General features: G+C 42.1%; 1 protein-coding gene across 4 annotated transcripts in view; it reads left to right on the top strand.

The window, feature by feature from the left end:
• Ca10 (carbonic anhydrase 10 (inactive)) overlaps nt 1–15,906 on the top strand; it is a 526,692-nt gene that overhangs the window by 408,333 nt on the left and 102,453 nt on the right. For all 4 annotated transcript variants that reach the window (XM_085829668.1, XM_021177199.3, XM_029484237.2 and 1 more), the window contains one exon: nt 2,906–3,091. In XM_085829668.1, coding sequence (XP_085685794.1) covers nt 2,906–3,091 — 186 coding nt within the window. The remainder of the gene's footprint in view (nt 1–2,905; nt 3,092–15,906) is intronic.

Below are 15,906 nucleotides of genomic sequence, written 5' to 3'. Positions count from 1 at the left end.
TGGTAGATTTGAGGATGTTGAATTTTTGCTTATTTATTTCAATTTCTTTCTTATGTTTGATTATTTGGTTTTGGTTTACAAGAGTACCTTATTTTAATATGGCCCTATGTTCTTGATATACCATCTCAATAGGTATATATGTTCTGCTTCCATTAATACAAGAACTCCAACTAGTCTTAAAGCAATATAAATATTTATAGTAGGGAAAACAAGGTCTTCTCCAGTCTTCATCCTAAGATGAACAGCAGCCTAGCATCCAATTCCATGTTCTTAAAAATCAATCCTATTATTACACACACACACAACCCAAGAACTGCATGAGGCCTTATCTATAGAGTGCAGAAGAAATCACATCCCACGCCAAGCTTTCATGTGAAATTGTCCCCTGCCAGCTGTGTGTTGATTCTGGGAAACTCACTGAATCCTTGTCAACCTCCCTGAATTTGTTTAATTTTTCAAATGGGTAAAGCACAAACACATACATACACACATACACTCCCACCTCTTGCCTCATGTTGCAATGGATTCATACAAAGAAGAGAGCTGTGGGGCAGTCAGAAGCAACCTGGATATCTCCCAGAGCTTTGGCTTCTCCACTCATGTCTGCTTCCTGGTGTGCAAAAGCAAACTTCTCCCAGCATGCTGTGCGTGCACTAAAGCCATTCATTGGAAACACAGTAATTAGCATTGCAGATAAAGTGACATCAGTGCAGTGCTAATTACTGCAGTGCAGATGTACTGTTAGATTTGGTTACCATACATAACATTGTCAAGCCTTTATTTTTAAATTAAAGTGCAACAAACCATACCCTGGCTACACATATTTTTATGATTAATACAAATTAATGTTATTTCATTGTCTAGGGGAAGGTTAGAGATAAGGAGATGTTGCATCTAATTGTAATAACATAATGGTATATGTTATATATTCCCCCAGCTGCCTGCGCATTGGGAGCTTGTATAAGCAAGGATGAGTTCTGTGAAGACAAAGACCATGCATTCTCCTTGTGGGATCCCAAGCTCCTAGCACAGCCAGTAATAAGTGACCCTTTCTGAACATGAATGAATAGATTGCTAATGAGTGGAGGTGTGGATGAAAATGAATGAATGAATGAATGAATGAATGAATGAAGATTCAAATGTGTTTTAGAGGGGAATCTGGGAAATAGAGAACTAAAAGGCACAGTAATTTTGTTTTGATTCTCCTGATTCTGTTTTGCTTTTTAGTCTTTAAGATGAGCTGTTTGTTCTCCATATCTAATCCATAGAAGTCCAAAGAGAGAGGCAAGTGGAAAGATCACCTGAAAGCAGAGGTTTCATTACCATTATCATCTACCAGGTCCTGGAAAGGGAAGATGAGTGGAAGGGAGATGAGGGAGAACCCTTCTGCATCAGTGAGACATTGTGCAAGAGCCAAGAGAGAGAAAGGAAGAAAATGAAAATGTTTGACCCATACAAATATCATTTACTTAAACTTTGACATCCAGATCATTTTTAAGCTAAGCAATATTAAACAGACTTATGTCACTGCAGACCCTTCAACCCCACCCACCTGCAGAACTCTTTGTCTTGCCAAGTTGAAACTTTATGTCCACCAAATACTAACTTTCATTCTCTTCCTGACCCTAACCTCTGCAATCTCTAGTCTATTTGCTGCCTCTACAATTTATTCTGCTTTTGAAACCTCATATAAATGGGATTCCTTTATATCTAAAGTGACTACTAAGTAGGAGTGAGGTCTGTCACTTGACTGTTTTGAAGATGGCTTATAGGTTTGTTGTGTTTCCCAACTCTTGTTCCCAGGAGGGAATTCTGTTATGTCTATTGTATATTCATGGAACTTCCACTTTATAACATTAAATAAGTCTTCCAAAGTTACATCGCTGACAAGAAGTGAGTTGGCAATGTTTTGATATCAAAGACTCGGGCTCTTTGCTTTGCATCCATGTATTTTTGAAACACTGGAAGAAATGAAGATGATCATGGGACATGGGCCTTGACAGAAGTATTGTTCAAATATGCAATGCTTTTCTTTGGGCACATTAGATAACTCTGATGAGTGGGTTTCTTGAAATGTGGGGGATCTCAATGATAACAAGGCTGCAAGAACTTGTGACAGATGTCCACTGAAGGTGCAGAGCTCTGCACTTGCCAATCAGTGGAGAACAAGGAAATGAAGCTGAGCATGGACAGTCCAAAGAGAAAAATAAAAAGAAGGGAAAAGAAGAAACAGAAAGTTTGGTAGTGGGCGGAACTAAAGTGAGATGGGACTGAGTGAGAAATATTCTGAATGTGAGATGAGATGCGGGGTCCCATGTGACTCCCTTCAGATTAGCCCTGAGGCTATGTTCTCTGAGTGATGACCTGAACTCTCTGCATGATATCTGCCACTGAGACTGGAGAGGAACCTAACCAAAACCTTTCTGGACTGAGTGCCTGGCACTTGACAGTTCAGCAGTCTCCCACTGGGGTTTACCCCTGGTCACCTACAGGGGCTCTCTCATCTCTCATGTGGTTCCCTTAAACTCTCCTCATGGCATTCTCTGGTTTCTTATACCTGAGATGGTGCTTTTTAGCTTTTATACCATCTCTGCCTTCTAAGCAACTACAATGAGAAAGACAAGCTAATTTTTATAAGGTGCAATCTACAAAATAGTTGTCATGGCTGGTAAAAAAAAAAAAAAATCTCTTGAGTCCCTCCCTTCGAGTTCCTGAATGATATATGTGACTTATGACTCATCAGAAGTACCTTAGAAGCCAGGCATGGAAGGAAAACGTCCTTCTACACACAGATTTAGATGCTGGTGTGTCATCAGCAGAAGATGTAAATGGGTCAGCCATAAGCCTTTCTGGGTTTGGAAAGAAATAGAAACACTTGTCTAACATGTTTCCCGTTGCCTTGTAGGTCAGTGGGACCATGTACAACACTGGAAGGCATGTCTCCCTCCGCCTGGACAAAGAGCACTTGGTCAATATTTCAGGAGGGCCCATGACATACAGTCACCGCCTGGAAGAGATCCGGCTACACTTTGGGAGTGAGGACAGCCAAGGGTCTGAACACCTCCTCAATGGACAGGCCTTCTCCGGGGAGGTATGTGCACCTGCCAAAGTGCTAAGGCTTAGGGCCAACTTGTAGGATTCCACGCCTACATAACAGTGAAATAACAGATGGGAAGGCTCCCTTGAACCTGAGAAAGAAAATCCGTGCCTCCTTTCTTTGTGTGCCTTTTGCTATGGTTTTTGGTTTCCCAGAAGAGGCTACAGTGAAACAATATTTCCTTCTGAAACGCTAGCATAGGTGTCTTGGGGCTCTCATGCCCTGGCATGTCCTAGAGCAGTGGTCCCCAACCTTTCCAATGCTGTGACCCTTTAATACAATTCCTCATGTTGTGGTGACCCTGAACAGTAAAATTATTTTGTTGCTACTTTATAACTGTAATTTTGCTAGTATTATGAATTGTAATGTAAATATCTGATATGCAGGATATCTGGTATTTGACCCCTGGAGGTCATGTCCCACAGGTTGAGAAATCACTCTCCTAGAGCACTAATTAACCTCATCTTTTCTGTGCCTCTTTACTTCTACCTCTCTGAGAATCAGCTTATCTTGCATCCCATATGACAGCATAGCTTCCCTTCTGGTAAAGTGGGTCTTATCTGCCTAGATATATAATGCACTGTGAAATCAATGTCAAGGAACTGAAGAGTTTTCCTGGCTGTCTACAGAATAGGAAATGCCACTGTGTCACACCATTGATGATGAGTGTGAGCGTGGGCCACCATCAGCCCAGACCAAAAAATTAAACCAAAACAATGCGGCTAACCACAGTTTCAGATGAGATAAGAGATAAGGTTTAACCAGATTTCATCTGAGAGGTAACACTTGACCTAGTTCACTCTTTTTGTTGTTGTTGTTGTTCACTCTTTATATGCATGGACAATTATAACTTAAGGAGCAAGGAGGGTCCTCATATATTAAGTAACCAGCAACGAGGTTGCTAGTAAGAGTCCTCAATAACTGATGTCAAAAGGACTTGAAAATTTCAAAAGTGAAGATTATATATGGTCTGTTTATTTTGCTACTTAAGGTCATGGTTAAACCTAGAAATTTTTTTTATGCAGTAAGGTCATGTGCCATCAAATAGGCCACAAGTTTAAGAAATCTCTTAGATTTTTATGTGCATCCAAAATACATTGACTGTGAGTCAGCTTAGGGACTCAACTCATTACTAGGAATACAAGGATTTAAAAATGAAAAAGGAAGAAAAGAGTTCTTGCCCCAGAGAAGTTCAAAAGGAACTATATTCAAATCATTGAAGTATAATGGCATGCTGAAATAGAGATGTACAAAGGCCCTGGCAGCCTCAAAAAAAGGGGTGGCACATTTTACTTGAAGGGGTCATGAGATGCTTCATGCAGAAGGTACCCTTTGAACTGAGCTACGGAGAGAAGCTATGGAGAGTAATTTTAACACATCAGCTTTGGAGTCAAAGGATCTGAATTTGTAGCCCCTGCTTTGATACACACCGTGTAATCTTGGGACATCACTTGATCCTTCTAAGGCACAATTTAGACACCTCTCAAAGATATTTTAAAGTTTTAGTGGGATCCTAGATGTAAGGAGTTCTCCGTTGATAGACTTAAAAGAAAGGATAAAGCAGGGAATGAGGGATGGGACGAGAAAAGGGCCTCCAGACATGTCAGGGCACTGTGTTCTTGAGACAGTGCTCATAGATCTGTCATCTATTAATAATGGCTGCCTAGACAACAGGCTTCAGCTGCAGTATGAGATTCTCTCTGTAGGAGGAGATGTGTAAGGATTGATTAAAGATGCCTGCTAAAAAGGAGCCAAGTCAAAGAACACTCTCCTGAACTAGAACATGGCAGGAAATATAACCAAAGCAGGGCAAAACCTAACAATTCAGAGACACTGAGGGAGGTCAGTCTCATGTAGAGCATCTTTAAAGATAAACTCTTCCTTACGATAGTATGCATTATTTTAAGATTTGCTGTGACTTTATCGTTGATTCTCTTGCTCACTGTCGTTATTTTTGTGTTTTTCTCCCTCTGCACTGTCACATTTCAGTGCTTATCACAGCACTGTTTCTAAGTAGAAACATTATTTAAATGAGTGGGTAAAAAAACAGATGGCTATTAGGCTAAAATCTTTACACCATTGCTTCAGTTACTCCAATGTTTAAGTAGGGTGATTTGTAACATGTACATTAACAACTTATCATTTGAATACATCTCAAAGCCTTAATGGATACATAATGATTTAATCTCAGCATATTAATTTTCCAAGACCTATTACAGACCACAGGGACTAGGTGCTTCAAAGAATCTATGTTGAAAAGTTCCCAGAGAGACAGACATGGGAATGGATGTCTGGAGTACCAGCACTAGGGAGGCAGAAGCAGGATGGTCAGAAGCTCGAAGTTAGCCTGAGCTACACAGCAATACCCTATCTCAGAAAATAAATGAAGAAAGAAAGAAAGAAAGAAAGAAAGAAAGAAAGAAAGAAAGGAAGGAAGGAAGGAAGAAAAGAGGAGAGAGAGAGAAGGAAGGAAGGAAGGAAGGAAGGAAGGAAGGAAGGAAGGAAGGAAGGAAGGAAGGAAGGAAGGAAAGGAAAGGAAAGAAGGAGAGAAAGAAAGAAAGAAAGAAAGAAAGAAAGAAAGAAAGAAAGAAAGAAAGAAAGAAAGAAAGAAAGAAAGAAAGAAAGAAAGAAAGAAAGGAAGGAAGGAAGGAAGGAAGGAAGGAAGGAAGGAAGGAAGGAAGGAAGGAAGGAGAGAGAGAGAGGAGAGAAGGAAGGAAGGAAGGAAGGAAGGAAGGAAGGAAGGAAGGAAGGAAGGAAGGAAAGGAAAGGAAAGAAGGAGAGAAAGAAAGGAAAGAAAGAAAGAAAGAAAGAAAGAAAGAAAGAAAGAAAAGAAAGAAAGAAAGAAAGGAAGGAAGGAAGGAAGAAAGGAAGGAAGAAAGAAAGGAAGGTAGGTTGATTCCCAGGAGAATCTGATTATGTTCTTGAATGCGCATTAACAATTACATTTAAACAGAGCAGTGAATAAGAAGTAACAAGAGTGGAAGGTACTGTCAAAATTGATGCTGGGTTCTTTCCTAGACCAGATGAACCTACATCTTGGTCAGTGTGCTCTGGGTTTGCACAACTGTGAATCTTCCCAGGGCATACTGGGTAGCAACCACCATGCCAGTTACAGTGCCTGAGAAGTCCCACTTTTCTAATAGTAACTGTCTTGAAATTAGCAAGCTGGGGTACAATGTGGGTTAATGAGACTTGGGCTACAGCTTTCTAAGCACACACACATACACCCACACACACACACACACCCTCACACACATACACACACACCTTCCTGCAGGTTAGACCTGAGCATCACCCTCACATAAGTATAGCCATATCTCAACCTGGGCAGATCACACTAATACCAGTATATTTCTTTCCACATCCCTCAATTTGCATGATCTATAAGCTTACTAGCATATAGTGCCTAGAAACCTGCATTTTGAAGGCTCCAAAATAATCTCATATGAAGACTGCTGTGCACACAGTTGGCTTTAAAGACATTTAAGCTGCCCTAGTGAACAGGAAGAGTTAAACACCTATGTTACATGAAGGAAAAGACCTAAGGCCAATCGTGGAAGCAGCAGACAGTAGACACTCAGCTTAATACACATTCTAACAATGGGAGCTATCTATCAAAGAAATGAGTTTGCTTCTGAAAATGGTGAACTCCCATTGCTAGATTTATTAAGCCCAGAACACTTCTTAAGCAATGGCTGAACTATTAGCTTTAATGTACCTTCTAATTACTAAACTCTACACAGTCCTCAACGTTCTCCCAGAAACTCCTTCCAGTTAAATTCCAGTTAGCCTCAGGAAAAGCAAATATTTATCACGCCATAGTTGAAATCTTCCTATTTCTTTTGTACTGCCGTCAAAGCCTCCCTTGGTCTCTCTGTCCTTTGAGAGGACCCAAGTAGACGCTTCTTGCAACAAATCATGTGTTTATTTTGTTGACAGTGAGTAATACATTGCCCTCTACCCCATCTATCACTGCTGATCATGATGAGTCAATTAATACCAGGCATTTTCCTTGGCAGACTGCAGTGGCCGCTGTCTGAAGAGCTGTGTGCTAAGCCTAGCCTTGTCTAGTGAGGTTATTATAATTGATGATAATCATTTGCTTTGTTTTATAAAACTGTGTGGATGTAAGACACCATTAGCAACTGCATTTTTTTGTAAAAATTATTCATGTCCTACATGAAGAATTCCTGGATGCCTTATTGGAGGTTGGTGATAAATGAGTGTATTCAGGGCTTCAAATGTCTCAATTTTTTAAAAGGTGGGGATTAACTGTTTTTAATAATCAAGCTCCTTAGCATGCTAATCATTTTAAGTGCTTAGATTAATATCTAGTATAAAGTGGGTTATTTGTAGGATGAAACAAAAGATAATGTGAGGAAAGAATCATGTTTGTGCATCAAATTCCAATAGTAAGACTAGACAAGAAAAAAATCTCTCTTATTTGGGAGAAATCGGACAATTTCATCTTCAAAACCTTCTTTGAGTTCTTCATTCCCATAAAGGGATAATGCAGTACCCTGGAAACTGCACAAGCCACTTCACAGGGCATCTTTGGCCCAGTCTCTGATGCATTTTCTCCCCCTCTCTGTGGCTATTGTGCTCCTTTTGTGTGCTGGATTCTGAGCACACGGCACCCAATTTCTACCCAGAAATGCCACAGGTCTATTGAGGAAAACATATGTTGAGTACGTGTGTGTGTGTGTGTGTATGTGTGTGTGTGTGTGTGTATGTGTGTGTATGTGTGTGTATGTGTGTGTATGTGTGTGTATGCATATATATATATATATATATATATATATATATATATATATACTACATGGTTGTACACACTAATCATGTGGATATATTTAATTAAGGTTTATTCCAAGAGAAAATAATGAAGTAGCTATCTTGGATCCTAGTAAGAAGGAATGACAAGCAGCCCTTCAGACTACCATGCTTGCCGCTCCCTCTGAAGGTGAAGCAGCAGCATTGACCTTCCTGGATCTAAGCCTCAGAAGTCTCTGGAGTCTCCAGTTCTGCTCCAAAGACAGGGAGGGAAAAGTCCATAGGTGTTGCTATGGTGATGAAGATTATAGCTTTCGTTAAAGAGGGAGACTAAACGCCATATGTGAAATATAGGATGGTTTATGTTTTGTGTCTCTGAATCAGAAAAGAGACAACCTCATGATCAGTAAGAGAAACAAACAATTCAGGCTCTATCTCTTCAAGGAACCAATTATCTGCAATCTTGAGAGACTGCTTCACATAAAACAACACAAACTGGGAGGCATAAGCAACTAAAACCAAGTTCTGGCATGCGCTAGACTGTGGGAAGAGCTAAGGAGCAACAACTGAGAACCAACCGGGACCCGAGGAAGCACAGCCCATCATAGGAATGGAGGAAGTAAAGGCAAACTGCTCAGCACTCCACTGCTTCACTGGAAACTTTATTGGCCCAATTAGAGATTAAGGTGAAATAAGAACTGGGGTATGCACATATCACAAGAATGTAGGTAATAACTACGAAAGTGCTACTATGTGGTGTATGCCACACATAAGCTCCTCCCTCCACTATGAATGTCAGATTCATCTCTCCAGCCATCATCTACCTTAGTCTCCCTATTCTAGCTTCCCAAGATCCCTTCTCCCCCGCCCCCAGCCACTCAGGTGCTGCCTCTTCTTGCCTTACAGAGAAAGTTGTATATCCCTGAATGGGGGAGCTTGCAAAGTATCACCTTGTAGGTCAAGCACCCCAGGAGCTAAGAATGGGGTTTTAAATTTTTAAAAGTTTGCAGAAATAATCAAAGAGAGTATCAGAAGTAGTAAGCAACAGAGATCATGTGTGGCCTGGAAAAGTTCAAAATATTGTTACTTTTTTCATTTTTTTTATTTTAGTTAATTTATTTACATTTCAAATGTTAGCCCCTTCCCAGTTTCTCCTGTGAAAACCCCCTATCATATCCTCCCTCCCACTTACTTCTATGAGGGTGCTTCCCCACCCATCCACTCCTGCCTAACCCCGCCGCCACCCCCTGGCATTCCCCCACACTGGGGTATAGAGCTTTCACAGTATCTAGGGCCTCCCCTCCCATTGATGCCAGACAAGGCCATCCTTTGATACATATGCAGCTGGAGCCATGGGTCCTTCTATGTGTACTCTTTGGTTGGTCCCTGGGAGCTCTGGGGGCAGGGGAAGGGGGAGGGGTGTCAACCAATATAATGTTACCAATCACTGTGAGTCTTGTATCTATTTATTTCCACTTCTATGGGAACAGAAGTTCTTTGCTGATGGGAATTTTTGTTTGGTCAGAGCTGTATTCCCAACACTTTGTACACTGAACACATGAGGCCAGTCAACACATGTTCACTGGATAAAGACATTTGAGTAATCTCCTAGGCAAAGAGCTATTCTTCCCTAGACACCATATACCGAATGCAATGTCCAACCTACAGTAAGTCATGTCTGTGAACTGAGTCAGTCACTGAATGAACAACTCAATCAACTGTCAATTCTGAGTTGTGTTAACTATACAAGAAATACACAAAAGCATTTAAATTGAAGCTGGAGGAACTGGAAAGATGGCCCAGTAGTTAAGGGCACCGGCTGTTCTTGCAGAGGATCCAGGTTTGACTCTTAGCACCCTCATGGTTGTTCAGAATTCCAATTCCAGGCAATGTGGTGGGTGCCCTCTTATGGCCTCCACGGGCATCAGGCATGTACATGGTACACACACACCCCCAAGCATAGAATACTAATTAATTAATTGATAAAAGTTGCTGAAAGCTTCGAATGTCCTTAGAAATCAGGATGTGGGGAAAAGGTAGAATTATTAGGAATTGCTACTAAGGAATTTCTCCTTAGTAGAAGAGTATGCTAAGGAGAATATGCTTTGTGATATTTTTTAAAATGGATTTATAAAGTACCAATTTGTATCTACCCTTTATATGTAGGAAGATGTAGAAGGATTAAACAGTGCACTACCCTGAAGGGATTTCAGATCCATTAAAGGGACAAGGCACAGACTTGACTCACAAATGGCTACGGGATGTCGTTGAAAATACGTGGCCACTGTCTACCTGTTTTGAAAGTAACTCCCATTTATATCATCCAAAGAACAGATAGTGACTATCTATCACAAACAACAGTGACTAAGACAGCTACAGATCCCTATCTGTCAGGTGTTTTCCATCCAGTGGGGAGAGACAGATGAGAAACAATGAGAAGACTAAATGGGCCCATCTGTAGCATGAGAATATAAAACAAAGGCTACAAGGACTTACACAGCAGAGAGAGGAGATGGAGAGTCAAGCATGAAGACATGAGATACAAGTCTAAGCAGGGTGGCCAGCCTGGGTCTCACTGAGAGAACAGTATTTGTTAGGTTGACAGGGAGATTGTCCAAGGGAAGAATCTTCTAGGTGAGCACAGTAGCTCCGAGTGGGAGAGAGCTATAAGCATTTACACAATAGCAGAAACTGTGGGCTTGTACTTGAGTGCTGGGGCTGGTGGAGATCCTATGGGTCCTCTTATCATTGACTCTGTGTGGTCATTGGCTTTTATTGAAAGTCTCTCTGAAAGCACACTGACAGAATTCTCTTTTAATGGGCAAACATCAGTTCCATGAGTTTGTTCTTCTCACCTGGGGTGATGAAGGTCCAAGGTCATCCAAACAAGAATGTCAAGGCTGGATTTAATTTGGAACTTCTGATATCATGACAATGCTTAGGGTGGGCCTAGGTTTCTCTCCACACAAATGGCTATTTGCCTATCTCCAGCTCTAGCTCACTAGGGAAATTTAAAAACTGCAAAGCCAGAGTTTGTGAGTGGGGGCTCTCTTTAAGGAGTCTGTGATATAGCAGAATAACCTGTCTTCTGATTAGACTGTTAATTCTTGGCAGTCCCAGAGTGGGTTATACTCCTTAAAAATACCTCCCCGTGCACATAAGGAGCTGTGGGTAAATACTGCTGAACAAAGAAATGGAAGGAGTAAATGAAGATAATATAGACTAGAGCTTTCAAAGTGCCTAAATTATGCCCAATATGTCATAATCAAAATTCTATAGTCATAATGTCAACCCTAATGAAGTTAATGTCAATATTAACAGAGATTTTTGAATTTATATGTTAAATTATTCACAAATTCAAGGTAAGTGAATTCTTCAGGGCACCTGGGAAGAGCAATGGAATAGCTGAGAGCAAGTGTGTTAGAATAATTCATTTCCATTCTTCATCTCAGCTGTGGAATCGCTCCCCAGATCAAGACAGGGAGCTTGTCTTTGACAGTGCTAGAAGCTAAAGTCTGGAGTTCCAGGAAGCAAGCTTACCCAGACTGGGCAAGGTGGCCTTTGAGAAGCCTGGCAAACAGGAACTGAGATCCTGAGGCTGACCATGCACAGAATGAACACAACTGCAAGAGGGTGGTGCCCGACCCATGGGGCTTTTCTTGGGGCATTTTTACATTTATGTCTGGGGAAGGAGAGCTCAGTTCATTGAGCAACTTCCTGGTTCGTCCATTGCAGATGCTCACAATGGGTCTTTGTGCCACTCTCCCACCCACTCCATCCTGACCTACAGGTAGCTCTGGTCTCTTCCACTAGGATGACATCATGATGACTACCATCCTCTTGCTTTGGGCTTAAATATCCTTTCATAGTGTTGCCCAAAAGCAAGGAGGGAGTTGCTGAAGTGCAAGGTAAAATGTAAAGACAGAAAACTTTAAAAACTGCGATTTGATTGAGGTTCATCTTCAGACGTGACCGTCACCATGGCAACCGTCATTGTCATCATTTTACAAGTGTTGAATGAGGTCTTGGTTTATTTAGAAAGCAGTGAAAGAGAACTAGAAATACAGATTGGCAGTTAGGCGTGCTCACTGCTCTTGCAGAGACTCTGTCATATTTCCAGCATCAGGCAGTACAATTGCCTGTAACTCTAGCTTTAGGAGACCTGAAACCCTCTTCTGGCCTCTGCAGGCACTTGCATACATGTAGTGCACATGAATGCACTCAGGCACATACACATAAAATAAGTTAACAAATCTTTTAAAGAAGCCAGTGACAGTACACCTACAGGGATGAGTCACTGTAGCACTGCTGTATAATAGTCAGACTTTGAAAGAAATATCTCATTTCCAAATCTTTTCCAAAGCTAGAAACTGAATGGGTTACTCCTTGTTGTTCTGACCCACATCAACAGTTCATGAAAACCTGAAGAGGTTCAAGGAAAAGTCACGTCTCCCGCTTTAAGGTACAGACTTGGATTTGAAACAATCGTTTAGACTCACCGTCTCCATATGTAGTGGCTGTGCCAGAAGCACCTGTGGGGTCATCTCTTCCAACACACCTGCAGAACCATCACCAAATGCCAGGGAAGGCAAGCAACCTGCCAAAGGTCACTAACATTCTGCGGTAGAATTAGGAGCAGATCCTGACTTTCCTGGCATGATAGCTCAATGCTTAATGTGTCACACTAAATTTACAGTTCTACCAAACCCTGGGGTTCAAGAGGCATTTTAGCTAATTTAGGTGAGTCACCCACTAGAGAGTAAGGAGATCCCCCAAATCATATCTCCTGCATCAGCAAGCAGAACACCATCTTTATAGACACAAGACACAAGCCTCAAGACAACAAGACATGGGCCAGTTATTCACAAGCATAAGCAATGAGAAATATCCACAAAAGATACATATAGAAGTCACCAAATTACCCCTCCCAAAAAAAGGACCAACAGGGTCAAACCAAGGATAAACAGGATTTGGTTGCAAGAAATATAGAAATAAAGCTCAGAAAATTCAAACCAGAAAATGCAGTCCACGGTGATGCTTCCCTGGGTCTCAGAAGGAAAACTCAATCACACTGTTGCGTTCAGTAATTAGCAACAGGGCTATAGAGATGGCTCCCTGGAGGAAGTCTTCACCCTAGAAGTAGAGGGCCTGAGTTTGGATCCCCACAATGCCTGTAAAACTGTGTTGGATGTAGCAGATATCTGTAATTCCAGTTCTTAGAAAGTAGAGACAAGGAACCCCTGGGGAGAGCCAGAAATCCCTGGCTCACTTGACTAGCTAGAACTGGTGAGGTCCAGGCTCAGGAAGTGCCCTGTCTCAGTAAATAAAGCAGAGAGTTCCATGGAAGACATTTCTCTTATTTAGGGTTTCTCCTGCTGTGACAAACGCCCTGACCAAAACCAGCTTGAGGAGGGACAGGTTCACTTCCACTTGCACATCACAGTCCATCATCAAAGGAAGTCAAGGCAGGAACCTGCAGCTAGAAACTGAAGCACGGGTCACAGAGGAACTCTGCTGACTGGCTTTGCTCCTGATGGCTCAGACTGCTTTCTTACAAAACCCACAATGACCAGCCCAGAAGTGGCATAGCCTACCATTAACTTGACCCTCCCATATCAGTGAAGAAAATGCCCCCATGGGCTAATCTGGTGGGAATTTTTTTTTCCTCTCCATTGAGATCTCCTCTTTCCAAATGACTCGATCTTGTGTCCAGTTGACATTAAACCCAGGCAGCACAGCACCCAATGTCAACTCCAGGCTCCCATGCATACATAGAGACACACACGCAGATACACTCACATGCACACACATGCACACATGTGAACACACATGTATACATACTATGCACACAGCCATGCTCAGGAAAATAAAAGAACCTAGAGCTATAAATAGTGTCTGTGCAGTTTGAGTATTCCCGCCCACATGCACCAATAATCTCCCGAATGGCTGTGTTACAGTAAATAAAAGCCATCTAGGTACTAATGCTATCTATCCACCTTGTGCATGTACTGCTCTGCAATTCAAAATAAAGCCATTTAAAACTCCTGGATTCATCTGCTCTGGCATATCGATAAACCTCTTTTGAAACAAAGCTAATCATCTCGACGGCACTGGCTTAATTGCTCACCAGTTGACAGATAATAAACAGACCTGAGGATTAAAATATGAACTAATTACTGTACTCAATTCCATTTACTTGATTTCATGTTCCATTAATTTTTTTGCATCATTTCTGGTGGAAGCCTTAGATTTATGGTCACCTCAAATGAGTTATGCCACTTAGCTGCCTGTGGCATGCCCGTGTTCAGAATCAGTTGGAAAAGGGCAGAATTCTGGTCAGTAAATACTGAGGCAAAGCAGTGTAGGATATCGTAAGTGAAGGTAATTATCCATCCCCAAATACCAGCCAGAGTCAGTGTCTATAAATCTATCCCTAGCTCAGTGCTGAACCTGCAATGCTAGAATCATGCTCATGATTATTCATTGGCTCTGCTCGTTAAGGCGATCTCCAAGTGGTAGCCTCTGCTGGAAGCGGGCTGGAGGGAAGCAGAGATAGCCAGCTGAGGAGAAAGGGCATTGACCTATGAGTCAGTCGTGCACACTACACAGGGCGACATTTTAACCTAGAGTATCCAACTTCAAGAGCCTGTCCAGTTACTTGGTGGCTGTGCAGTCTTGGTAAAGGGAGAGCTGCATAAACCATCTCTAGCCTTTGTTTGATCAATCATGGTGATGGTCCTGTATGTATTTCAGAGTATCTACTGAGCACCAATGGCAGGACAACAGAAGCCCTTCCTGTGGTGGGGCCCTTTAAGTGATAAAGAAAGCACTGTTTGAGTTGTTTATTGGCCACTCTAACAGTACTCAGATTTCTTGCAGATAAGATTTATTAGAATAATTACATGAGTTAATGTCACCACTCCCAGCAGCTGTAATTTACTGAGCATATACTATGTTATTGGGTATGATAGAATATAATCAAAACCAATCCATGCAATAAGTGAGAGAATTAGTGCTCATCTGTACCGTTTTATGCATGACGAAAAGAAACTTGGAGAGTTGAAAGGAGCTGCTTTCAGCCCTGCCCCTGGTGGATACAGGGAAGACTTAGGATTTGAACCCTGATCTCTGACTCAAGCTTATACAGTGAAGACATCTCTGGCTCTCACTCTTCAATAGCTCCTTGATTTCAGTTCAGTCTAATCGCTCTAACACTAAATGTCCTACTGTGAGACCTGACGTGATCTTTTGGTCCCTCTGAGTTCTGCTTTAAAACAGTTTATACCTGCTGCTGCCACCCCACCCCACCCCACCCCACCCCACCCCACCCCACCCCCACGGTAAAGTGAGACAGGAGCCTGCCTTTCTAAACTGCACTCTCTGATGTGAAATACAACCCACATCAGTCTGTGTGCTTGCTGAGGGCTGTGGCTCCTTCATGCACTTTCCCCATACAGAGGAGCAGGATAGCAACCCCAGGGAGGTATGCACCAAGGTGCAGTTGTAATTTCCTCTCTTCTCTCAGATACAATAAGCATGGTGTTGTATACCTGTAAATTTGTGTATAAACATGTTTACTGCTTCCTGCCAAAGCACGGGAAACTATTCCTCCATTTCAAAGGTGGTTTGGATGGATACATTCTCTTGCTTTGAGTAGTATTTGCTGAGCTAGAAATTTCTGGAGTTGGCCTTGAAACCAAATCCTGCAGGAGCAAGTTGGCAAAATGAGCTTAGCCTGGAGGTTTTAAATCAGACTTCCAGCCAGAAGGGGAAACTCCCCAGGGATCACAGGTCTCTGGACCAGGACTTAGTACTCCTGTGCCAGGCCTTCAAAGCAAAGCACTATGACTAATTGTGCATAGACCCAAATGGCCACCGCAGCACAGATGCTCATTCCGTAAGGTCCACTATGAGGGGTCAAGCATCTCCTGTCCGTTGCACCTGCCTCTGAGGGCTGATGTGCTCCCCTGGCCAAGATGCCCAGCTATGACTTGCCTGCATGAGCAGCTGTTAACACTTTAGAGGTACCAACTGGTAGG

The sequence above is a fragment of the Mus caroli genome, unplaced genomic scaffold, assembly GCF_978045245.1.
Source record: "Mus caroli unplaced genomic scaffold, Mus_caroli_1 scaffold_13, whole genome shotgun sequence".
NCBI lineage: Eukaryota > Metazoa > Chordata > Mammalia > Rodentia > Muridae > Mus > Mus caroli.
This window is presented reverse-complemented; position numbering and strand designations above follow the sequence as displayed.